The sequence below is a fragment of the Callithrix jacchus genome, chromosome 4 (assembly GCF_049354715.1).
Source record: "Callithrix jacchus isolate 240 chromosome 4, calJac240_pri, whole genome shotgun sequence".
Taxonomy (NCBI): Eukaryota; Metazoa; Chordata; class Mammalia; order Primates; family Cebidae; genus Callithrix; species Callithrix jacchus.
In genome coordinates this window covers 57756081-57782903 of record NC_133505.1, presented here as the reverse complement: position 1 = coordinate 57782903, position 26823 = coordinate 57756081, and the positions used below count along the sequence as shown (strand labels likewise).

General features: G+C 36.5%; 1 protein-coding gene across 5 annotated transcripts; it reads right to left on the bottom strand.

The window, feature by feature from the left end:
- Positions 1-1717: 1717 nt before the first annotated feature.
- On the bottom strand, positions 1718-26735 carry CENPQ (centromere protein Q). 5 transcript variants are annotated; one of them, XM_035295866.3, is made up of 9 exons: positions 26653-26735; positions 19130-19273; positions 18015-18069; positions 16871-16997; positions 16199-16267; positions 11351-11480; positions 6232-6351; positions 6019-6096; positions 1718-2600 (listed from the first exon to the last, which is right to left on the bottom strand). In XM_035295866.3, exons 2-9 carry the CDS (start codon positions 19229-19231, stop codon positions 2469-2471), a joined length of 813 nt encoding a protein of 270 aa, XP_035151757.2. In that variant the 5' UTR covers positions 19232-19273; positions 26653-26735; the 3' UTR covers positions 1718-2468. The 5 variants fall into 5 exon arrangements, with proteins under 5 accessions (XP_035151757.2, XP_008992802.3, XP_008992803.3 ...); XM_008994554.4 differs by having other exon boundaries at positions 19130-19249; XM_008994555.5 differs by having other exon boundaries at positions 16871-16991; positions 19130-19249.
- Between the last annotated feature and the right edge of the window lie 88 nt (positions 26736-26823).

Below are 26823 nucleotides of genomic sequence, written 5' to 3'. Positions count from 1 at the left end.
GATGAAAAACAAATCTCATGTCTTTCTCACATTGCAAAATACAATTATTCCATCCCCCAAAGTCTTGTTCCAGCATCAACTCAAAAGTCTAAAGTCTCATTTGAGACTCAAAGCAAGTTCCTCACAACTGTGACCCTGTAAAATCAAAAACAATTTACTTCTAAGACACAATGGTGGTGCAGACATTCCCACTCCAAATGGGAAAAATAGGCCAAAAGAAAGGGGTAATAGGCCCCAAGAGTTCTAAAATATCATTAACAGGTTAAATACAAATAGGAAAATGGGCAATTCTCACAGGAAGACATCTGTAAGCATTTAAAAGATGTTCAACCTTAACGTCACCATTTAAATGCAAATCAAAACATGTTTTCATCTCTCAAATTGATCCATGTGAATCCCAAACCTAGCAGGACAGATATTAAATATTAAAGCTCCAAAATAATCTCCTTTGATTCCATGTCCCACATCCTAAGAACACTGGTTCAAGAGGTGGGTTCCAGAGCCTCAGGCATCCCCATCCCCTTGGCTTTGCTGGGTGCAGCCCATGTAGCTGCTCTTGTGGGTTGGCATCCAATACCTGTAGCTTTTCCAGGCTGAGACTGCAAGCTGGTGGTGGTTCTACCATTCTGAAGTCGGAGAGGGGTAGCCCTGCTCCATCTCCTCCACTAGGTACTTCTCTAGTAGAGGCTTTCAGCCCCTGTAGCAGTCCTCTGGGTAGCCAGACTTTCTAATACATCCTCTCAAATGTAAGTGAAAGCCGCCAAATCTCCACCACTCTTGCATTCAGCATGCTTGCAGACTTAACACAACATGGAAGCCCGCAAAGCTTACTGGGTACACCTTCCAGAACAGCTGGTGCCAGTGAGGTGTGGGGAGCAGTATCACCCACCACGTCAAAAAACCATTCTTTCATTCTAAGCTTCTCGATCTGTGATAGGAGGGGGTGGCATCAAAGATTTCTGAAATGGCTTTGAGACATATTTACCATAGTCTTGTTAGCACCTGGCCCCTTTTAATCAAGATAACCTCTTTAGAAAACTATTGCTCCTGCTTTGCCATACTCTTAGATTCCTCTTCTAAAAACACTCTTCTTTCCTTCTCTAACACAAAGCAAGGCTGTACATTTTCCAATTTTCCTCTGGTCTCTAAGCAGTTAGAAGTAACCATGCAGCAGCCTGAGCACTTTGATGATTAGAAATTTCTTTTCCCAGATACCCTTGGCCATCTCTGAAATTAGGCCTTCCATAAAGCCCTAGAGCATGGACACAATGCAGACATTCTTTGCTATCGTGTAACAAGTGTGACCTTTGCTTCAGTTACTAATAAGTTCATCATTTCCATTTAAGGCTTCCTCAGTATGACCTTTGCTGTCTCTTTTTCTATAAGCATTTCAATCCACCACTACTTAACCAATCTCTAAGACGTTCCAAACTTTCCCTTGTCTTCCTGTCTTCTCCTGAGCCCTCCAAACAAACTCTTCCAACCTCTGCCTATTACCTAGTTCAAAAGCTACTCCCACCATTTTCAGGCATCTTTAGAGCAATGCCTCACTCCTGAATACCAATTTTCTTAGTATGTTTAGTGTTGCTATAAAGGAATATCTGAGGCTGGGTAATTTATTACTGATATTATAGGTCAGGCAAAAAAAAAAAATAATTGCAGTCATTTTATTTTACAGATTAAAAACAAGAAACAAAAAACACCCATGACAGTATACTATAGTTTCTTAGAAATAATTTTTGATAATTTATTCACATATGTAAGCTTATTATCATAAGAAACGTTTACAAAGAAGTTTTTTGGTTGTTTTTTGTTTTAATGAAATAAATGTACTAAGCTTCCTTTTAAATAATTTTGAAAGTATGTTTTGATGACAACAGAAAATATTCAACACCAATTTACTAACCAACCAAAGAAGTAAAATTTTTATATTACCTCTGGAGTTAAATATGCCAGGCATATCTTATCTACTCTACAAAAAGAATAGGGAGTTAGGTAAAAGAATAAAGGCATTTGAGGATTTTTCAAGTTCCAGATGACCAGACAGAAATTGTTAGCCATTGGCTACAAAGGAATGATAGCAAACACTTAGGTTTTTATGCACTAGGCACTACAGGTAAACACTTACATATCACAGCTCCTGAAAAGAGCTGTTAACCAATAAATGAACTTCATTAAGGTATTATAAACTATTAAATCATCAAGGCAATTCCTATTTTATGGTTTTAGGCAAATAATTGTAGATACAGCAATATAAAGGTTGGCTTCGTAGATTTGGCAAATGCTAAAAACAGTTTTCAGAACTATATTAGATGCTAATGATACACCTACAAAGACTAATTTTAAAGTATATATCAGAAGATAATAAATCCTGCAAAAGACTTAGCCTCTGTAAATATACTTATAGGTTAACAGTTTTACAAATTCCTGAACATTGAATATGGAGCAATCTAAAAAAAAAAATCCCTTTAAGAGGCATCCAGTTTCTTATAGGCTTCTTCAATGAATGTTAACATGCTCTTCATCTGTGATGAATTATGAAGAATATCCAAGTCCTTTAGAAGAGCATTCTGGTTTGGAATTAGTGCCAAAATCTCTTTCTGTGGGAAAAACAGTATTAAATATAGTCTTTAACATTTTAGTATGAAAAATCTCAAATGTATGTCAGAGAGAACAGTATAATAAATAAATCTTAATTATCCATCACTCAACTTCAATAATTGTCAACTAATGGCCATTATTTGAAATTTATCTCTCCCCTCCCCATCCTGCTCCTCTTACCACTGGTGGATGATAAGAATTTTATTTTTTTTGAGATGGAGATTCGTTTTTGTTGCTGAGGCTGGAGTGCAATGGCATGTTCTCAGCTCACCGCAACCTCCACCTCCCAGACTCAAGCAACTCTTCTGCCTCAGCCTCCCAAATAGCTGGGATTACAGGCATGCGCCACCGTGCCCAACTAATTTTGTGTTTTCAGTAGAGACGGGTTTCTCCATGTTGGTCAGGCTGGTCTCCAACTCCTGACCTCAGATGATCCACCTACCTCAGTCTCCCAGAGTGCTGGGATTACAGGTGTGAAGAAAATTTTAAATTGCTTTTTGAGAAAACATGAAAAATTTCCAATGCTACAAACACATATACTACAATATCTACTGGAGTCCTCTAAAGAAAGATAAACTACCAGTTTAGAGTTTACTACAAATAAGACAGTACTATTTTGTAAGGAGTTATATGCCATTGTTAGATGCATAAAAAAACCAAACTGTCAATATTTACTTCTAGAAATGCATCCTACAATTATGACTACACAAATCAGTAAGGATATATGTACAAGGGTGTACCCTCTCTTATCTGTAATAAAAAATTATGTATTTCCACTAGCAATTTACAAATTATATTATGACATCCAGGCGACAGAATGTTACACAGCTATCAACAAAAATGTGAGATATATATGACGGACAAGATGTTCAAACTATATAGTCAAATGAGAAAAGTAATTTGCCAAACAGTTTGTATCAGGTTCCATTTGTTTAAAGAAAGAAATGAGACATAATGCTTTTATATATATATATAATGTATAACTGGTCTATGATATTAGGGATGTCTCATTTTACTGTGCTTCCCAGATATTGTGTTTTTTACAAACTGAAGGTTTTGGCAACTCTGTGTCAAGTAGGTCTACCAGCAGCATTCTTCCAACAGCACATGCTCACTTTGTGTCTCTACATCACATTTTGGTAATTCTTGTAACATTTCAAACTTTAAAAATTATTACGGTATCTATTATGGTGATCTATGCCCAGTGTTCTTTGATTGAACTGCTGTAATTGTTCTGGGGTGCCACAACTGCAACCATATCCAATAGTGAACTGAATTATTAACTGTTGTGTGTTCTGACTGCTCCACCAACCAGCCATTTCCCAGTTTCTCTCCTTGTTTTTGGACCTCCCTATTCCCTGTGATACAACAATATTGAAATTAAGCCAGTTAATAATGCTACAATGGCCTCTAAGTGTTCAGGTGAAAAAAAGAATCATGTCTCTTCCTTTAAATCAAAAGCTATAAATTACTAAGTTTAGTGAGGAAGGCATATCAAAAGCCAAGTAAACCAAAAGCTAGGCCTCTTGTGCCAAACACCCAAGTTGTGAATGCAAAGGAAAAGTCCTTGAAGGAAACTTAAAGTGCTACTTCAGTGAATACATGAATGATGAGAAAGCAAAACAACCTTATTGTTGCTATCGGAAAGTCTGAGTGGTCTGGATGGAAGATCAAACTAGCCACAACATTTCCCTTAAACCAAATCCTAACCCACAGCAAGGGCCTAACTCTTTTCAAGTCTGTGAAGGCTGACAGAGGTGAGGAAGTTGCAGAAGAAAAACCTGAAGCTAGCAGAAGTTAGTTTGTAAGATTTAAGGAAAGAAGCTGTGTTTATAACATAAAAAGTGCAAGGTGAAGCAGCAAGTGCTGATAGAAAAGCTACAGCTACTCACCCAGAAGACCTAGCTAGCTACGATCACTGATGACGGTGGCTATAGTAAACAACATATTTTCAATGTAAACAAAATAGCATTCTACTGGAAGAAGATGCCATCTCTAGTACTTTTGTAGTTGGAGAGGAGAAGGCAATGCCTGGCTTCAAAGCTTTAAAAAACAAGCTTTTGTTAGGCTTTTGTTAGGGGCTAATGCAGCTGGTGACTTGAAGTTGAAGCCAAAGCTCAATGACCATTCTGAAAATCCTAGGGTCCTTAAATCTACTAAATCTGCATTGTCTCTGCTCTGTAAGTAGAACAAGAAAGCACAGATGACAGCACATCTGTTAAAAGCATGGCTTACTGAATATTTTAAGCTCCCTGTTAAGACCTACTGCTCAGAAAAGATGCCTTTGAAAATACTACTGCTCATTGAAAATGTTCCCAGTTACCCAAGAGCTCTGATGAAGATGTACAAGGAGATTAATGTTTTCACATTTGCTAACACATCTATTCTGCAACTTATGGATCAAAGAGTCATTTCGACTTTCAGGTCTTATTATTTAAGAAATAAATTTTGTAAGGCTATAGCTGCCCTAGATAGTGATTTCTTTGATGGGTCTGGGTAAAATAAATTGTAAACATCTTGAAAGAAATTTATGCTAGACGTCAATAAGACCATTCATGATTCATAAGAGGAGTCAAAATACCAGTAACAGTTTAGAAAAAACTGATTCAATTTTTAATCTCCTCATGGATGACTTTGAGGGGTCAAGACTTCAGTGGAGGAAGTGACTGATGTTGTGGTAGAAATAGCAAGAGAACTGGAATTAGAGGTGAAGCCTGAAGATGGGACTGAATTGCTGCAATTTCATGAGAAAACTTGAATGGATCTGGAGATGTTTCTAATGGATGAGCAAAAAAAGTGGTTTCTTGAGATGGAATCTATTCCTGATGAAGATGTTGTGAACATAGTTGAAATAACAATGAAGGATACAGAATATGACATAAACTTAGCTGATAAAGCCATGGCAAGATTTGAGAAAAGTGACTTCAATTTTGAAGTAAGTTCTACCGTGGGTAAAAGGCTATGAAACAGCATCATATGCTCCAGAGAAATCATTCATGAAATGAAGAATCTACTGATGTGGCAAATTTCATTTCCTTAGTTTAAGAAATTGCCACAGGCTTCTCAATCTTCAGTAATCACCATGCCGATCAGTCAGCAGCCAGCAACTTCGAGACAAAACCCTCCACCAGCGAAAAGATTACGACATGCTGAAGGTGCAGATGGTCGTCAACGTTTTTTTTAGGAATAAAGCATTTTTAAAATTAAGGTATGCCTTTTTTTTAAAAAAAGAAATAATGCTTTTCCACACTTACTAGACTTTAGTATAGTGTAAACATAACTTTTATATGCAGTGGAAATTAAAAATATTTGTGTAACTTGCATTATTGCAGTTATTTGCTTTTTTGCTGTGATCTGGATCCAAACTTGCAAAATCTCTAAAGTATACTGTAATCAATATGGTAAGTAGATACTTACCTGAAGTGTGGGTGCTTTGAGAGTTTTCTGAGAAAGTTCTGGAAGAGAGAGGACTCCGCTATTATTTATTTGATGCATCTAAATTAGAAGAAAGCCACAGATTATTTCAAAAAGCTGATTTCTCTCAGCATAGTATACTCATAAGTTGTCTTGGCAGAATGTAACCACTAAAAATTATATCCAAATTCCAACACTACATTTTAAAATAATTACCTGTTTTACCTTCTCCTCCTCTTCTTCCACCTCACTTGCCAGAATTTCAATTTTGTTCTCTAGCCTCTGAATATTCCCAGTCATTAACTCTGCAGTCTCTACCATTTTATCTATTTCTTCCTGAGTCAGAAAGAGGAAATAAACATTTTAAGTTAAACACATTATAATATTAAATTCTAACAGATACTGTTATACATAACACATTTTTAAAAATACCTTATATGTTAAAACATTTTTAGAAGCAACTGGTGAATTTACTTTTGTTTCGTTCGAAAAACAGATTTCTTGGAAAGTTGGTTTGTCAAGGTATTAATGCATTATAATGAAATCTAATTTCCCTGGACTAAGGAGATGTACATGAACACTTCCTCAAAACTTACCGATGCTGCTAGTGTCAGAGATACTGGAAGATCCAAGTGTAAATCTAGCAGAGCTCAGAACTGATGATGGCAAATACAGCAACCTTCCCTAAGCAGAATAAAACTTCATGTAAGGGCCGGGCACAGTGGCTCATTTCTGTAATCCCAGCACTTTGGGAGTCCGAGGCGGGTGGATCACGAGGTCAAGAGATTGAGACCATCCTGGTCAACATGGTGAAACCCTCTCTCTACTAAAAATACAAAAAATTAGCTGGGCGTGGTGGCGCATGCCTGTAATCCCAGCTACTTGGGAGGCTGAGGCAGGAGAAATGCCTGAACCAAGGAGGCGGAGGTTAGTGGTGAGCCAAGATTGCGCCATTGCACTCCAGCCTGGGTAACAAGAGCGAAACTCTGTCTCAAAAAAACAAACAAACAAACAAAAAAAAACTTCATGGAATGGAGAATTCTCTGAGTTGTTTTATTTAGGAACATTTGAGAGTCTGCTATTTTAATTTTCAAAAGGAAGTAATGTTGGGCATTAGAGCAGGGAAAATAATTAAAAAGTGAAAAACACTTTCCCACATTAAAGGAATATATAATTTATAGGGGAAGATGCAAAGAAAATGAGAAATGAATAAAATAAGTATGAGAACAACATATCAAGAATGTGTTATTTGCAGGCCAAGTATAAAATTAAAATTAGCAAGTTTCCAGGCTTCTAAAGCGTATTAAGTATGGCACTGCTTTCAAGTATAGTCCTAGCAATGGTCAATGATAATATTGCCTGTTGGCTTTGGGGAACAAGTAAATAAGCCACACAGAAAATATACAGAAGTAACTCTGAAATCTTGTTCAGCAATAAGATTAATACTATATCTATGTTGTTCTCCAAATACTGGATGCAGAACTGTTGCTGGCAACTAGAGTAGTCTTCCTCAAGAAATATACTTTGGCTTCTAAATGACATTTTTTTTTTTTTTTTTTTTAAATAACAGGGTAGCTGCAGGGGTCAACAATTGCCCATCGGATATTTTTGTACAGTTCAAGAACGGAGCTGTTCTTACATTTTTAAAAGATTGCTCAAAACCTCAACAAAACAAAAGTATATGCAGCAAAACAGTCAAACATATGTGGTCCAAAAAGGCTAAAATGTTTATTGTCTGGCCCCTTCCTAGGAATGCGTTGATTCTTGAATGCCTAAGATTTTAGGACTGTGAGCTCTATTCACTTGACTCTAAATACCATGGAAAAACAGAATTTTTAAATTTTTTATTATAGTAAATTTCAAACATACATAGTAAGAGAGAATGTTCTCATGAACATATTGGCCGGTTTCAATTATCAACTCATGGCCATCTTCTTTTTCTGAGATGAGTTTTACTCCTGTTGCCCAGGATGGAGTGCAATGGAACAATCTTGGCTCATTGCAACCTCTGCCTCCTGGGTTCAAGTGATTCTCCTGCCTCAGCCTTCCGAGTAGCAGAGACTACAGGCGCCTGCCACCACACCCAGCTAATTTTATTATTATTATTAGTAGTAGTAGAGACATGATTTCATCATGTTGGCAAACCTGGTCTTGAACTCCTGACCTCCGGTTATCCATCTGCCTTGGCCGTCCACAGTGCTGGAATTACAGGTGTGAGCCACCGTGCCCAGCCCGTGGCCATCTTGTTACACCTTTAACTCCATCCACTTCCGCTTCCCTTGCACTATTTCAATCCTAGATATCCTTTTATCTATAAATATTTCAGTATATAGCTCTAATGGATTTAAAGACATATAAGATGGCAATATCATTACTACACTTTTAAAAATCCCAATACATTTCTTAATATCAAACATGGTTAGTGTTCACATTTTCAATTTTCTTATACATTGGAGTTTTTCTTTTTACATTTTGTTTTAATCAGGTTCCAAACTGTCAGGTTGATATGTCTAAGTCTCTTTTTGTCTGTAGGATGCTTCCATTTCAATTTTTTTGGTTCATTGTAATTTATTTGTGGAGATTAAATAGTTTGCTCTGGGGAATTTCCTATGGGCTAAATTTTGTGAACTGCATTCCCTGTTGAATGAAGTTTAACCTGTTCCTCAGCCCTGTATTTTCTGTGAATTGGTTGTTGGAGTTAACAGGGTGCTGTCCAATATAAATATAAAGCAAACCACATATATGAGTTTCCTGTGGCTGCTGTACTACCTACTTGGCTTAAAACAACAGAAACTCATTCTGTCATGGTTCTGGAAGACAGAAGTTCAAAATCGAGATTGTTGGCAGGGCCACAATCCCTCTGAAGACAGAGAGGGGAATGCTTTCTTATCTTTTTTAGCTTTTGGTAGCTGTCAGCATTCCTTGTAGCTGCATTGCTCTAGTTTCTGCCTTTGCCTTCCTATGGCTTTTTCTTTGTCTTGGTGCCTTTTCATGTCATTTATAAGAACACTTGTTATTGAATGTCGGACCTACCCATGACAATCCAGGATAATTTCATCTTGAGATCCTTAAATTTATCTGACAAGACCCTTTTCCCAGATTCAACCCACTATAAAGGGAATGTATAACAGCACTGAATAAGTAAAAGGGTTACATATAGTGAGGATTAAAATTTCTCATTATAAAATTCATTTTGTTTCATCCCTTTGGTTATCTTTGGGTATTATTACCATATTCATACTGTATCTTCTTTGAGGATTTTTTTTTCAATTCCTTTTACAAATGTTTTTATGACTCTGAAAATTTTCTGCTTATGTTGTCTTCTATTTACCATAAGCATTATCTGTTGTGTTTATTTGCTTTAGTGTTTCTTCTAACTTAGTAGTTTCCTTGCAGAAACTACTATCACCTTGTACTTACTAAATTGCAACTAAATCTACATACCTGAAAGTTTTTCTTTTATGTCTCATTAATACCTGAATTCTGTACTTTCTTTTGTCAGTATTTCTAATTCTGATTTATAAAGTTTCCCCTATATTTTCTATCATTTTTTCTGAATTTATTTCAAGTCACTTGAGAAATTAGGTTAATGTTCAGCTGTTCTAGGTGCATGTCTTTTTGGCATGCTTTCGGTGTATGCAGAAATGTTATTTTTGGTCTTTATTGTCATATTTTCTTATGCTAACTCTTATTCTGAAATCCTATGGCTCCATTTTTATGATAATATCAGGGAGTCTTAAAAATTATGCTTCAATAGCTCTAATGCTGTCTTCACAGAATCTACAAGATGATGTTCACCATTGTTGTTTCCCCAGCACCATTACTAAGTGAGAGCACAATGAAATGTTAAATAAAATTTCTTTTACTATTACAGGTTTTGGAAAATTATCACCAGTAATAACTCTAGGCTGCAGTGAGAAAAAGCAATGGCTTTGAGGCACAGAGGAGAAAACTAATGGTTACAGATAGAGTTTACAAACTGCTAGTCCAAAGATCCTCTTATGCCAATGAAGAACTCCAAATGCCAGTGGTGCTTCTTCTGAGTGACTAACAAGCAAACCATAGACTGTAATTATGCTTATGTCCTATGGAGGTCAAATTTCAGCTGAAGAACAGAAATGCTTCCCAGTATCATAAAAATCACACTACCATTTATGACTTCAGAACACTCTTAACTGATGTGCATAAATAGTAAATGTTAAAATTCTCCATTATTATGCTTTCAAACCTTTTAAAACAACCTAAATAAAGGCCATCTAAGTGTTTAGGTGATGAAGTTAATGCCAATATTGAAAACATGCCCTAAAAAAGTAGGAACTTTGGGATGGAAATAAAATAGCACGCTTTGAACAAAGTGAGTCAGCCACCAAAAAATACCGCCCTATTAATTAGAAATATATATAGATTTATGCTCAGAAATCTGTTCCTTCAATTTTACTCTCAATCTTATGGAAAAATGGGAATGAATTATTTGTTACTTTTGAATTATTACAAATTATTGGGAATATGTTCCTTGCAGAAACTACTACCACCTTGTGTTTACTAAATTGCAACTGAAATCTATGCACCACATCTACAAACTACTTCAAAATGTCTAAGGGATATGTGGGGTCTGATGTGTTTTAGTTTTTATAATTATCTAATAAGCTTCTTAAGGTTGCTGTTTCTTAGTTGTTCAGATATCCATTAATTAAAAGCTTGAAGTTAATCATGATAGATAAAGTTATCTCCCACTATCTTCCACAGAATGCCATACAACACAGTGATCAAGAATCGTGCACTAACGTCAGAATGACACAGTTAGCACCTCAACTTTAAGCAATTTGTATAAGCTTCAGTTAGAAATAGCAGTATGTCTTTTTATCATGTTTGTAAAATGAGAATAATTTAGGTCATACTCTAAATTATGATTTATTGTGATGATTAAGGGATATAACTATAAAGTGCTTAGAACAGTGTCTAGAGTATAGGAAGTCATCAGTGCATATTAACTATAATGATAATTGTGTTTTCTTGCCATATACAGGTTAGAAAAACTTATGTGTTTTAAAATTTCACAGTATTTAGTAGTAAGTTCCTACAAATTGATAATTAAAAATACTAAGTTCAGTTAAAGTCTGATAAAACAAAAATAGGACTGCTACTTACCCACAAATATTTTAGAAATACTTCAACTTTGGAGGTGCCAAGTTCAGACAAATTTTTGCTTCAGTGAAAAATCTGGTTCAAGATCTAGTAGCTACTACTGGAAGAACATCATGATAACTTAAAAAACCTTGGTCTTTTCTCCTTTTCCTAACTCTCTAATTATGGATTCCCTATTCAAATTTCATACCTGCAGTAATGCCAGACTTTCTGCATTAGCTTTGTTTCGTGCCCTTTCCACATTCAGCAGACTTGACACATTAGCTAAATCTTCTGTCTTTTTGGGAGGAACTTTCAGAGTTTCACACAGTTGTAGCAATCTTAAGAATAAAATAAAAACATAATTATTTTGTTTATTTTTGAGTATTATTAGTTTAAAACAGTCCTCATTATTTCTTTTCCTCATATTCTTAAGGGTACAATATTCTTTTATTACCACTGGGTAACTGTGCCAGTAAGTCTTCCCCTCAAAAAGCCCTGACAAATCATTTAGCCTTTCAATTTATTAAGATTTACCGCAGGCTGGGCGTGGTGGCTCAGGCCTGTAATCCCAGCACTTTGGGAGGCCGAGGCAGGCGGATCACGAGGTCAAGAGATTGAGACAATCCCGGCCAACATGGTGAAACCCCATCTCTACTAAAAATACAAAAAAAAATTAGCTGGGCATGGTGGCGCATGCCTGTAGTCCCAGCTACTCAGGAGGCTGAGGCAGGAGAATTGCTTGAACCCGGGAGTCGGAGGTTGCAGTGAGCCAAGGTCACACCACTGCACTCCAGCCTGGTGCCTGGTGATCGAGTGAGACTCTCTCTCTCAAAAAAAAAAAAAAAAAAAAGATTTACCACAAATGAAGGTACACTGAGGCTACTTTACTAAAAGAAAATTTTCTATTTTACACATTTGACAATTTATATACATTTTAAAACCAAAATTTCCTTGTATCATCCAGATGTTTTCTAAACGATTACCGGACATGAGTCTATTGTTTACTGTGAATTGTTGGTTAAAGGACAGAACACTAGTCTAGAAGTCTTAACTATGACCCTGGACTCCAAAATCTCAATTATTTTAGAGAATATGATAAAAAATAGAGAAGATTTACATGAGTTATTATTCTAAATGATTTCAAAGAAAACTGAGTTCTATAGAGTTTAAGGCAAATAAAACACTAAGATTAAAGTGCATTGCTCAAAAGTACTATAAACATGAATATTTTAAAATTAAAAAATTCTTTTACCAATTTGAGTTGATTTGATCACTAGTAGAAACATCTATTTCTATTGTCACATCTGGCAGACTGCAAAATAGCTTTCCCAGATTTGATTCCTGAATCTTATGAGGAAAAGCTAATTTTGATTCCTTTTATAATACCAGCATCTCTGGATTCCAAAAAGTTTTACCACTTAAGATTTGAAGAAATCTGAACAATAGTGGAACCCACTATCCGACATTTGGGATCTTGTTAAAATCTTAATTGAAAAAAAATCTTTTATTTTAGGTTCAGGAGTACATATGCAGGTTTGTTATGTAGGCAAATGTTGTGGGGCTTTGGTGTACAGGTTGTTTCTTCACCCAGGTAATAAGTATAGTACCTGATAGGTAGTTCCTCAACCCTCACTCTCCTCCCTCAAGTAGGCCCTGGTATCTGTTGTTCCCTTCTTTGTGTCCATATGTACTCAATGTTTAGCACCCACTTGTGAGAACATGCCCTATGTGGCTTTCTGTTTCTGTGTTAGTTTGCTTAGGATAATGACCTCTAGCTCCAACCATGTTGCTGCAAAGGACATGATCTCGTTCTTTTATGGCTGCATAGTATTCCAGCTGATTCCATGTCTTTGCAATTGTGAATAGTTCTGCGGTGAACATAAGTGTGAATGTTTCTTTATGGTAGAACAGTTTATATTTCTTCGGTATATACCCCATAATGGGATTGCTTGGTTCGATGACAGCTCTGTTTTAAGTTCTTTGTGAATCTGCCAAACTGCGTTCCACAATAGTTGAACTAATTTACATTCCCACTAGCAGTGTATAAGCATTCCCTTTTCTCAGCAACCTCGCTAGTATGTTACTTTTTGACTTTTTAGTAACAGCCATTCTAACTGGTGTAAGGTAGTCTTTCATTGTGGTTTTCATTTGCATTTCTCTAGTAATCAGTGATGTTGACAGCATTTTTTCATGTTTGTTTTCTTTTGAAAAAGTGTCTCGTCATGTCTTTTGCCCACATTCTAATAGGATTATAGTTTTTTGCTTGCTAATTTAAGTTTCTTATAGAGTCTTGATAAGGACCTTTGTTCAATGCATAGTTTGCAAATAAAATCTTTATTTTTGTAAAGAAAAAAGTAGGCAGCAAAACCCCACAAATCATAATTCTCATTAAACTGTTAAGACAACCTCTAGTTATTCAGAAATATCATCATTAGACATTTAAACACAAACTGTCTGCCTAAGAGGGGTTTTTTATTTTCTTAACTAAAATCTTTTATTTATGAAGTTTCTTCTATACGTTTATTAAATCAATTATGTAGAAGGGACATTTACTGCTCCAAATGTTCTAAATGACAGATTTCCAGGAGTCTCACTAACTCTTAGAAACTAAAACCATGCCTTGAATATATCCTCCTATATCAGCAACATTTAATCACCACTTATAACATTGTTTCCATAGGGCAGACTTTCCCAAAGTATATTCTTTTAGAATTATAATGGCATATAGTTTCATTTGCCTAGCAAACCTGTCTGTGTGATCATGGGGCTAGGTATATAATCAAGTTTATATCAATCATACTCATGGTAGCTCTTCACAAAATCACACCAAGGATAGGTGTATATCATTTAAGCTTGGCCAATCAGAAACCATTTCCTAGAATTTTCTAACTGAAGCAAAGGGGATAAGAGTTTTCTTTTTCCTCTTTCTTCACAAGGCTAAAGTGATATATATATAAGAAGCTATATATGACTATAGTTGTAATCTAGTAAGAACAACTGAGAACTAAAAAAAAAATGAAATTAATGAAGCCAACATTTAGTCAAAAGAAGAGATAAGACTAATAACATGAAAATGAGCTTCCAGAAATATCAATTTGGGAGATGCTAGGTTAAAGAAAATGAAATAGATTTATTTAGGGCAGGGATTCTTACATGCTAATGTACTCAAATATAATTCACCACAGGTTACTTTTATCCACAGAGTATCTGTGAGAACAAGTGTCTCAAATATACTTTGAGAAACACTGCTACAGAAGAATGTATTCAGACTTCCAATAAGGATCAGTTTGCTAATGTTGTACTTTGCTGTATCTGTAGAAATAACTGTAACTTAAGTATGGTTCCTTTGTGACTTAAAGAAAGCAAGCTGTGAAAGTAAAAATAAGGAGGAAATAGGCCCTGAAATATATATCTCCATAGCTGCTACATGATGAAGAACTGCCTATTTGTTGAATATAATCTTTTCCAATGAAACAAGGTTATCACTATGAACAACTATTATGTAATGTAATATTTTCATTCACACACTAAACATTAGTATTTGTCCTATATTAAAAAAAATCCTAAATAGCTACATTTTTATTAAACGTATATTTGCTCATTTATCATCTTTTTAATATCCTCCTCCTTCTTTAATCATAGGCTGCTATACCTTCAAGCAATTTCAAGCCTGCTTCTAGCAGTCTTTGTTTAATCTGTTCAGTCTTTCTCAACAAACTCCCACCCCACCCAATCCATCCCATTCACTCTTTCTACTTGGCTACTATGGGTTGAAAATTATATTTAAAGAAAAAGTAAACAGAATTTGTGCTCAAAGGAATTCCCTAAAATAGGTCATAAACATTTCTAGGCAAACTTGAAACTGAGGAGCAGAACATTTTCTTATGAAAAGAAAAAGTTGTGTAAATACTACAGAAAAGTAATTATTAAAAATCGCGGGCAGTGGTGTGCCTTTTAAGAATTTTTTTTTTTTTTGAGACGGAGTTTTGCTCTTGTTACCCAGGCTGGAGTGCAATGGCGCGATCTCGGCTCACCGCAACCTCCGCCTCCTGGGTTCAGGCAATTCTCCTGCCTCAGCCTCCTGAGTAGCTGGGATTAGAGGCACACACCACCGTGCCCAGCTAATTTTTTTGTTTGCATTTTTAGTGGAGACGGGGTTTCACCATGTTGACCGGGACGGTCTCGATCTCTTGACCTTGTGATCCACCCGCCTTGGCCTCCCAAAGTGCTGGGATCACAGGCTTGAGCCACCGCGCCCAGCCCTTTTAAGAATTCTTGAAAAGAAACCTCCATGGGTGATTTACCATAAGATGAAGAACAATAATATCTTAGAAATTTATACAAAGTACAAATTTGACAATATGAAATGAAGGAAAAACACTGCAACAGGATAAATATTAGATAGGTAAGAGCAGTGAACTATTAATTTTAGATTATTAAAAATGAAGTTGAAGGGAGTTCAAGTTGACAAAATTGTTCTAATTCCAAAACAGAAGATTGTGGAGACGGAATTTTGTGATTTTCAGGTTTTGTTGTGGTTGTTGTTGTTGAGTTCCCTGAAACTTATTTGAGAAACACATGCAGCAGCAGTTTAGAAAAGAATACATATTTCTAAGCTGTTCATCTTCTTTAAAAAAAAAAAAAAACAAACTGGGCCGGGCACAGTGGCTCATGCCTGTAATCCCAGCACTTTGGGAGGCTGAGGTGGGTGGATCACGAGATGAGGAGTTCAAGACAAGCCTGACCAACCTAGTGAAACCCCATCTCTACTAAAAATACAAAGGATTAGCTGAGCATGGTGGCGGGCGCTTATAATCTCAGCTACTCTGGAGGTTGAGGCAGGAGAATTGCTTGAACCCAGGAAGCTGAGGTTGTAGTAAGCCAAGATCACACCACTGCACTCTAGCCTGGGCAACAGTGACAGACTCCATCTCAAAACAACAACAAACGCACACACAAAAATCTTTTCTTTCACAAGTGTCTGTTTGGCAACACAGGAAGAAGTCAGGTTTTTAGAAATTATGTTTTAACCATTTTAATTATGCAACAGTATTACCTTTTCTTTAGGAAATTGAGATGGTATTGTATTTCTTCTTTTTCTTTAATACTCTTAATCAAAATTGTTCTAGAAAAGAACAAAAGGTCGAATAAATAGTAGTCTGAAACACAAATAAACATGCTCTGTCTCCTTTTCCCTCTGATTTCTCTCAAGTGCCCCTCCCCACTAGCCAGGCAGAATCAATCACTTTTCCTTTCATATTAAAGACACTTTAAAAAGAGTCTTTACAATAAAAAAAATCTTCTTATATATATTTTTTGCTACACGGTACTGTAATAGTTTATATGCCTGGCTCTTCAGACAGAATTTAGCTCCACAATGGCAGAATTCTGTCTTATTTTCTTTGTATCCCTTCCAGTGTGGTAGCTTCTATATAAAGTGTCCCTTGAACTCATCTTCTTCCTAAAGAATCCCGATTGACATAAATTAAAATTTTACTGATAGCAAGTCAGGCCACAAACTCTTGCTTTTATTTCACCAACGGAATTACAAATTTCTAAAATTAACAAAGACTTTTCTGCTGAAGGCAAATGCCACACATTAATTATATCTTTTCCTGAAACAGAAATATACTCTGTCACCATAAAATAGCAATATTTAAAAGGATAATATCCATAGGAAACACCTAAGTGGGAACTAAACAATGAAATGGAAAAATGTTATACTTACATTATTACTGATTCCATCATAGTTTGCAAATTGTCTCTGCTACTCTTTGAAAGAGGTTGCCAAGTTTTTCTCTTGCTGGATGCTGTCTTTACCTGTTTTAGGTTAGTGTGCCTTGTTTGTCCTGTCACTGGTAATAGAACAGGCTCTGATTAATCAAGATGTTTTACATGTTTTTGCTTAAAAACTGAATTTCTTTATCTAAAAACACGTGAAATTATGAGAACAAAATATTATAAAGCTGTATAAACTGTTTAATTTACTTTTTATCACACAGCTATAACATCCCAGGTGTTGAATATGAATATGCTTTCTATTGATAAGTTAACAGAAATACTACCAAATGATAATAGAAACAATTTTAAATGAAGAATCAAGCCTAATTATAAAAAGTTTCGTTCTCAGAAATGGCCTAAAATCTTTAAAAATTTCATTGAGAGGACCAGAAAACTATTTTCCAAATGTTGGATGGCAACTGGAACAAAACAGATTAATCAAACCACAAATACATAGTGTCGACTATACTGTTGGTACTGTTCTACTCATTAGGGATTAAAAAAAGAAGAAATAGTATTGGATTTCATGAAAATCAGTATTGGAGAGAAGGGATATTGAACAAATTATAGGTATCCAAAGCATACAAAAGGAAAAAAAAGTACTGAATGCCATAGGAGTATAAAACCAAAGGACGAAACCTAGTGTTGGCTGAGAAGACATAGAGAATCTTTCCATCAAACACTAACGTTTAACCAAAGACAACTACTCCAAACCAGTTTACTCAAAACAAACTTATAATAATGGTTCAAAACTAATTGTACAGAACAGAAGGCATATTTGTCTTGAAGAACAATCAGTGGATTTTTCTTTATAGCATAGATAAGTAATAATTCAGGCTGTGGGCCTGAATTTCTCTAGTTCCCATCAACTCAGTGGCATTGAAGCCTCCACAGTATTTTGCCAGAGGTGCTAACTAAAATTTCAATTGACCAAAATAACTGACTAACCACTACTATGTATTCTTACAAAAATACTAATGTAGTTTTTACTATATTTTGCAGAATTCATAAACAAGATGCTGAAATTTTTTTCTTGAATACAGATAGCTTCATAAAGAAGCAAGTTAAACAAGATAATAGAAAAGAAATACCTTCAGAAGACAGATCTTTCAGATGATTTTTATTTCTTTTCATTGTGTTTCTAAACTAGAGGGAAAAACACATGCATAAACATAAAACAGAATTAAACATCAGATAAAAAGAAACTGCTTTTACAATAATTTGTTATATATGTCAAAGAGTATTCATACAATTTCTAGCAGATAGAAAAAATGTATGTTGCTACTTCTACAGAAAAGTGGTGTATGTTTATCACAGGTAGAGGATATACTAAAGTAATTCTTGACAATGCTGATAATAACAGAATTTTATACAGTGTCAAAGAATGTTTTAAATGAATCATTGCTCACTTGGTCTATGAAATAGTGTTATATACTTTACCTCCAAAACATTACAGGCATTGCCTAGTGAGTAGGGTAAGACATGAAAATTTTTTTGATTAATCCATTAATTCTTTTAAAAGAGAGGGTCAAAATTATGGGAGAAAGAAGCTAATTCCTCCCAAACTATTTGTCTTCTATGTTAATAAAAATCTCCACCAAATGACAAATTCTCTCACCTTTTAACATTTAATTGCTGTAAGAATTTGTACACATTATTTCTAATCTTCCCATTAAATACCTTAGCACTGCCCTATAACCCTTCTCTTCCTCAAAGAATTCTATGATCAATGGTTATTTTTAGAAATTGCAGTAAACAATTATTTGTGAGAACGTTGCAAAAGCTCTTATACAATGATATGAACTGCTAAATCTGTAGTACCACTAACCCTGTTTTCATAGAGTAGATAATATTTCCAACTGAAGTTTTTCTTTTTTTTTTTTGAGACAGAGTCTCACTCTGTTGCCCTGGCAGGATTGCAGTGGCACAACTTGGCTCACTGTAACCTCTGCCTCCTGGGTTCAAATAATTCTCATGCCTCAGCCTCCAAGTAGCTGGGACTACAGGTGCACATCATCAGGCCTGGCTAATTTCTGTATTTTTAGTTGAGGCAGGGTTTCACCATGTTAGCCAGGCTGGTCTCGAACTCCTGGCCTCAAGTGATCAGCCCACCTTATCCTCCCAAATTGCTGGGATTACAAGCATGAGCTGCAGTGCCTGGCCCCAGTCGAAGAGTTCTAAATGAGAAACATAATATTTTCATTACCTTTTTCTCTGACAACACCACTTCCTCACTATCCTTTTTTCTCTTTGGATTTCTTTTTAACTCTTGAGAGTTTTTCTTGGAAGCACCTGCTTTACCAGACATCTTGATCTAAACACAGTGCTTAAAAAAAAAAAACAAACAAACCTGTAAAGATGAAAAGAATACAAAAAAAGCTAAAGCCTTGCACAATGTTTTGTTTAAAAATCTTCCCTACATATGTTCTAAATTCTCTTTTTTAAAAAAAAATTGTAATAAAAGTTGGGGATAGGATTGTATGCTTTTAAACAAACATATTTTAAAACAAATAATTTTGACTCTTCTCAGAGTAAGAAGATCTGATTCAATTTCATTCCTAGAAATTAACTTCCATTTGCATGGATTTTAGAAAATCATTTAAAAATCCTTTTGCACTTCTTATTTTAAACTTTATCGTATGATAACATCATCTCCAAGTTTAAATCCAAGGAAATAGAAATATCAAGTGGTCGCAGATAATATCAGTTCAAGGAGTAAAACCTAGGTCTTGTTCTTTTAAGTAATAAATTTACCATTACTCAATTTTTGCAAAAAATGGAAGGAGACAATTTTTAGGATTATATCGTCAATCTATTTTGTGGAAATTCATGTGTTAGTCTGACAGTACTAAGAATGTACTGTCAATCTTATCTGGGCTATGTGCATTTTAATAAGAGTATAGAAATAAATGTACTGATTACACTGCCCTCCCACAAATTGCAAAACAGATACGGGATTGGAGATGGGGATGTTGATAAAATTTAGAGTGACTCATTTTCCCTCTTTTATTACCAATTTCATTTCTGATAAGAGGAACAGAGAAATGAGATGCTTATTCTTACATTAGACCATAAGAAGTAGCTGGAATTTAGGTACAGTATATAAGGAAATATGTGTATGCACATATTAGCTATATACGCCTAGAAAATACATATATGCACACACATATATATATATATATATATACATATACACACATATTAGCCATAGCTAGATATACAGATACATTATTCATCATTCCTTTTCTGAACAGTCAGAATTATACTGATACAGTTTAAATACATGTGCAGATTTAGGGAGAGACAATATAGACGGTACTCTGGATAAATCTATACTCTCAAATTTTAAAAGCTTCAAGCTTCCCTCCACCCACTGCCAGTAAGACTGGAAAAAAAAAAGTGGGAAAGAAATATCACAAACTACATTTAACAACCACGTATCAGACCAGTTACAAAAAGCAGTGGAAATCAAAATATCACTTTACCCTGCTCTTGAACAATGGGATCCTTACCATATACTTACTCTCTATCTTGTGTTCAATTTCTAAAATGCTTAATTCCTTCAACTTGATATCTACACCCTTATACTTCCCCTACTTAAAAAAACACATGGGGCCGGGCGTGGTGGCTCAAGCCTGTAATCCCAGCACTTTGGGAGGCCGAGGTGGGTGGATCACAAGGTCAAGAAATCGAGACCATCCTGGTCAACAAGGTGAAATCCTGTCTCTACTGAAAATGTAAAAATTAGCTGGGCATGGTGGCATGTGCCTGTAGTCCCAGCTACTCGGGAGGTTGAGGCAGGAGAATTGCCTGAACCCAGGAGGCGGAGGTTGCGGTGAGCCGAGATGGCGCCATTGCACTCTAGCCTGGGTAATAAGAGCGAAACTCCATCTCAAAAAAAAACCAAAAACCCACAAATGAGAGAATTTCACTTGTAGGTCTCTCCTAGAAAGGTTGTTCACTGAATAAAAGAACCCAGGTGAGGGGGCAAGGGATAGCTGAGATTTCAGATTAAAAATGGTATACATTGCTTCTCACGATTGTTAATAAGAAGTAAGGTCTATTTTCCCTTGTCCTAAATCTTGGCAAACTCTGCAGCTGTTTAAGCAACAGAATATAGTAAAAGTGATTCTGTTCTAGTTTATTGGCTTAGACATGAAGAGACTGGCAACTTTGACTTCCTCTTGCTTGGAAACACTTGCTCCTTTTTTTCCTTTGTTTGAGATGGAGTTTTGCACTGTTGCCTGAGCTGGAGTGCAGTGGCACAATCTCGGCTCACTGCAACCACCACCTCCCAGGTTCAAGAGATTCTCCTGCCTCAGCCTCCCGAGTAGCTGGGATTACAGGATTTTGTGTTCTAGTAGAGACAGAGTTTCACTTTGTTTGCCAGGCCAGTGCTGAACTCCTGACCTCAAGTGATTTGCCTGCCTCGGCCTTCCAAAGTGCTGGGATTACAGGCGTGAGCCACCACACCCGGCCAACACTTGCTCTTATAACCCAGCAACCACCATATGAGGAAGGCCAATATGGAGAGGAACTGAAACACTAGGCAAGTCTTAGCTGAGCTCCCAGCCAATAGCCATCATCAACTTGCCAGTCTGGTACATGCAAGTAAGTCAATATGCTGCAGCCCACACTGCAGGGACAAGACATGGGCAAGCCCTGCCTAGTTCCTCCCAATCCCAAATTTTGGAACAAATTAAGTGTGTAAAAAATTTACCCCAATACCTTCTGTGCCACATTCAAACTCTTTACCATGCCATTTTCAGTCCTTAACAACCTAACTCTGCCTACCTTTTCATACTTACCTCCTACTACTTCTTAGTCAAATCTCCCTCTCTAGCTAGATTTGATGATTTCCTAAACACACTTTGGGTAATTCTGTCTCCCTGACACATACCTTCTACCTGAGCAGCTCTCTCCTGTCTCTGCCCACCCTCTCAGATCACGAGGTATCTCCTTCTCAAAGTCTTAACTATTCTACTTCATTTCTCAGTCTATAGACTTTCATGGTCTGTCTCACTGGGCATTTATTTATCATTTGATTCCACTAATCACTTTCTTCTTGATATTCTTTATTAAATAACATGTAATTTAGTGCTACTCCAAATCTCATTCAAACTGTTTGCCATAATCCTTTCAATAGTGGAAACTGAAGGTACTCATTTAAAAACTTTATAGCAATTTGGCAGAGTGACTTTATGCACATTGAACCTAATTATAAAATAATTAGTCTTATCTTTGCCATATCACTTTTCTATTAATTAGTATTTTTTTAAAAAAATAAACCTTTTCAGAACAGTTTTAGATTTACAGAAAATTGAGCAAAACAAACAGAAAGTTCTTATATAATCCCTGCCCTCCCCCACCCCTGACAACCTCTACTATCAACATCACACACCAAAGTGGTGCATTTGCTGTAATTGTTGACACATCGTATTACTCAATATCCACTGTTTACCAGAGTTCTCTCCTGGCATTATACCACAGGGAGGTTTGACTAATAATTCATTTTTAATTGCATTTTACACAAGTATCAGTTATGACTTATTAGAAATAAAAAGCAAAACTGGTCTTTCACCACAGTTTGAGAAGTACTGTTAACACTGACACTTGCTTGAGGCACTACCATAGTGCCAAGTTTCTCAACCTCAGCACTATTTACATGTTAAATGGTGTCATTCTTTGTTATAGAGTCTGTGCCGTGTACCGTAGGACGTTTAGCAGCATACGTGGGTCTACGTAGACTGCCAGATGCTAGAATCCCTCCAACCCCTGAGGAGAGCCAACCAAAATTGTTTCCAGACATTGCAAAATGTCCCCTGGTCAAATCAACCCAGACTGAGAACACTAACACATGGTTATGAGCAGTTCTGCGATGAAAGTAAATTGTTCCGCTGGCATAGCGGCTCATGCCTGTAATCCCAGCACTTTCGGAGGCTGAGGTGGGTGGATCACAAGATCAAGAGATCGAGACCATCCTGGCCCACATGGTGAAACCCCATCTCTACTAAAAATACAAAAAAATTAGCTGGGCATGGTGGTGCGCGCATGTAGTCCCAGCTACTCAGGAGCCTGAGGCGGAAGAATCACTTGAACCAGGGTTGCAGAGGTTGCAGTGAGCCCTGATTGCACCGCTGCACTCCAGCCTGGTGACAGAGCGAGACTTCGTCTCAAAAAAAAAAGAAAAAAGAAAGTGAATTGTCCAAGCTCCAAATTTAGCCCTGGCACTTAATTAACTGTATATCTTTAGATAAGTAAATTAGCAGAGTTTCTCCATTAGTAAAATCATTAATAAAAGTAATAACATTAAAGGCTTTTGTAAAGCAAAAATGATTTAACAAAGAATATATAAACCACCTAGAACAATATTTGAGACATAGTAAGAATTCAATAAAGACATCGTTTCTATCACTTCTGGGCTACTTGCAGTGCAAGTAGAATAGATATTTTGTCCCATTCTTAGATCCAAGGGAAATCATTGCTTAGTGATAGTGCATAGGTAGGGACAGACATGAAAATAATTACCATATGTGCTATATTTATAAATGTTATAAAAGAGACAAGTTATCGAATGACTATCTTAAACTGGTTTATGCATATGGGTGGAAATGTACAGGTATAACTCTTTATTGTGTTTCACTTGATTAGGCCTCACAGGCACTGAATTTTGTTGTTGTCTTACAAATTAAAGGTTTGTGGCAAGCCTGCATTGAGCAACTATATTGATGCGATTTTTCCAACAGATTGTGCTCACTTCATGTTTGTGTCATATTTTCATAATTCTCACAGTATTTCAAACCTTTTCATTATTATATCTATTATGGTGATTAATTTTACTAATGTAATTGTTTTGGGGCACTATAAACCATACCAAAATCAGAGAACTTAAAAGTAAATGTTGTGTGTGTTCTGATTGCTCCACCAACTGCCTGTTCCCTGCCTCTCTCCCTCTCCTTAGGCCTCCCTGTTCCTTGAGACACAACAATATTGAAATTAAGCCAATTAATAATCCCACAACGGCCTCTAAGTGCTCAAGTGAAAGGAAAAATCACATTATCTCTCACTTTAAGTTAAAAGATAGACATGATTAAGCACAGTGAGGTAAGCATGTCAAAAACGAAGACAGGCTGAAAGCTGGGCCAGTTAGCCAAGTTGTGAATGCAAAGGAAAAGTTCTTGAAGGAAATTTAAAGTGCTATTCTAGTGAAGACATAAATGATTTAAAAAAAAAAAAGCAAAACAGCCTTATTACTGACAGGAAGAAAGTTTGAGTGGTCTGGGATTGAAGATCAAACTAACCACATTTCCTTAAACCAAAGATGAATCCATGGAAAGGTCGTAACTCACTTCAATTCTATGAACACTGAGAGAGGTGAGAAAGTTGCAGCAGAAGAGCTTGAAGACAGCAGAGCTTGGTTCCTGAGGTTTAAGGAAATAAGCCACCTCCATAACATGAAAGTACAAAGTGAAGCAGCAAGTGCTGATGCAGAAGCTGCAGCAAGTTATCCACTTCTAGGTAAGATAATTGATGAAGGTGGCTACACTAAACAACAGATTTTTAAAGAAGACAGCCTTCTATTGGAAGATGCTGTCTAGGACTTGCATAGCTAGAAAGAAGTCACTGCTTAGCTTCAAAGCTTCAAAAGTTGTCTTTTGAAGCTGACTCTCTTGTTAGGGGCTAATGGGGTTGTTGACTTGAAGTCAATGCTCATTGACCATTCTGAAAAATCCTAGGGCCCTTAATTCTCTTAAATCTACTCTGTCTGTGCTCTGGAAATGGGAGAACAAAGCCTGGGTGACAGTATGTTTGTTTACAGGGTAGTTTACTGAGGAGTTTAAGCCCATCTTTGAGATGTATGGCTCATTAAAAAAGGATTTCTTTTAAAATATTACTGCTCACTGACCATGTACTTGGCCACCCAAGAGCTCTGATAGAGATGTACAAGGAGTTTAATGCTGTTTCCATGTCTGCTAACACTATCTCCATTCTGTAGCACATGAATCAAAGAATAATTTTGACTTTCAAGTCTTATTATTTAAGAAATACATTTTGTAAAGTTATAGCTGCCCTAGATAGTGATTCCTCTGATGGATCTGAGCAAAATAAATTAAACTTCTGGAAATGATTCACCATCCCAAATGCTAGTAAGAACATTCATGATACATGGGAGGAGGTCAAAGTGTCAACATCAACAGGAGTTTGGGAAAAGTTGATTCCAACTCTCATGACTTTCAGGGGTTCAAGACTTCAGTGAAGGAAGTGACAGGAGATCTGGCAGAAATAGCAAAATAAATAGTGGAGCCTGAAGAGGTATCTGAATTGCTGCAATCTCATGATAAAACGAGTGGATAAGAAGTTGCTTCTTAAAAACAAGCAAAGTTCTTGAGATGGAATCTACTCCTGGTGAAGATGCTGTGAATATTGTTGAAATGTCAACAAATAATTTAGAATATCACATAAACTTAAGTTTTTCAAGCAATGGTAGGGGTTAAGAGGATTTACTCTAGTTTTGAAAAAAGTTCTGCAGTGTGTAAAATGCTTTCAAACAGCGTCGCATGCTACAGAGAATCTTCAGTGAATGTAAGAGTCAACTAATGTGCAAATGCCCTTCTTTTTTTACTTTTTTTTCTTTTGATTTTCTTGTAGATTCATCAGGACATTATTTTCTTATTTTAAGAAACTGCCACAGCAACTCCGGTCTTCAGCAACCATCACCCTGATTGGTCAACGACAATCAACATCAAACAAGACCCTCCAACTAGCAAAAAGATTAGGACTTGATGAAGGCTGAGACAATTGTTAGCATTTTTTCAGGAATAAAACATTTTAAAATTAAAGTATGCACAGTATTTTTTTCCACATAATGCTACTGTACACTTAACAGGTTACAATATAGTGTAAATACAACTGTTATACACTGTTACAATACAGTGTCAATACAACTGTTATATGCACCGGGAAACAAAAAAATGAGTGTGACAGGCTTTATTGCAGTATTAACTTTATTGTGGGGGTCTGGAACCGACCCCACAGTATCTCAGAGGTATGTCTGTATATTATTCATAGAAAAAAGTATTATTTTAGTGACATTTTGAAATATTTAGCCAAAAAAGTAGGAAAATGAAGTATCCAAGGGAAAACAGTAAAACTCGGTCAGCAGGACAGCTCGAAAGCAAAAGAAAACAACAACAACTGGCGTGTTCAGGGACAGAAAAGGTTCAGCGAGGCTTTTAATGTGTATCGGAGTGAAAAGAAGTAAGGCTGGTACAGTAGTTTGCCGCCAGACTATATGCTTTAGGAGAGAGAGAGGCATTCTAGATTGTCTTGTTTTCTTTACCAGCTTGCTGATACTCATGGGACTCAATTTTCTCAATTTAAATCTCTATGTGGGAACAAGAACGAGTACGATGCCTGGCAAAACAGAGACACTAATGTCCAAGGCTGCACTTAGTACCTGCGGGAGAGACTCAGCAGTAAGAATGAGCATGAGAATGATTCAGGCGAAATAGGGAGGAAGTATTCATGGCTTTGCTCCCTCCTCCCTAACAAATATTTCAATCTGAGGATCCTAACCGCAGACCTTTTAGGACATCGGACATTTCCCCGTGAGCAATCCCCGCTCGCGCTCCTCAAATACAAACCGCGGAGTCTGCCACAAACGCGTTGCTTCAAAACTCATTCCCCAACTTTAGACCCACCTAGCCGGTTAAGGATTTCGCGACTCACCATGGAAACTTCTTGCACCCTTATGGAAGCAGCGCTTGGAGTAATTCGCGCCCCAAATTCATAAACCGAAGAGACCCGGAAGTGGGCGGGAAGAAAGCGGAAATAGGCATCTAACCCTACCCCTAAACGTCATCAGGAACGCGCCCGTCAGAGCCCGATTCGATTGGCTGA

Coding starts and splice junctions, on each gene's coding strand:
- CENPQ (XM_035295866.3), bottom strand. CDS start 19,231: ATGTCTGGTAAAGCAGGTGCTTCCAAGAAAAACTCTCAAGAGTTAAAA. Junction 18,070..19,129: donor TGGTGTTGTCAGAGAAAAAG/GTAATGAAAATA, acceptor TTTTCCCTCTAG/TTTAGAAACACAATGAAAAG. Junction 6,097..6,231: donor AGGAGGAGAAGGTAAAACAG/GTAATTATTTTA, acceptor CTTCTAATTTAG/ATGCATCAAATAAATAATAG.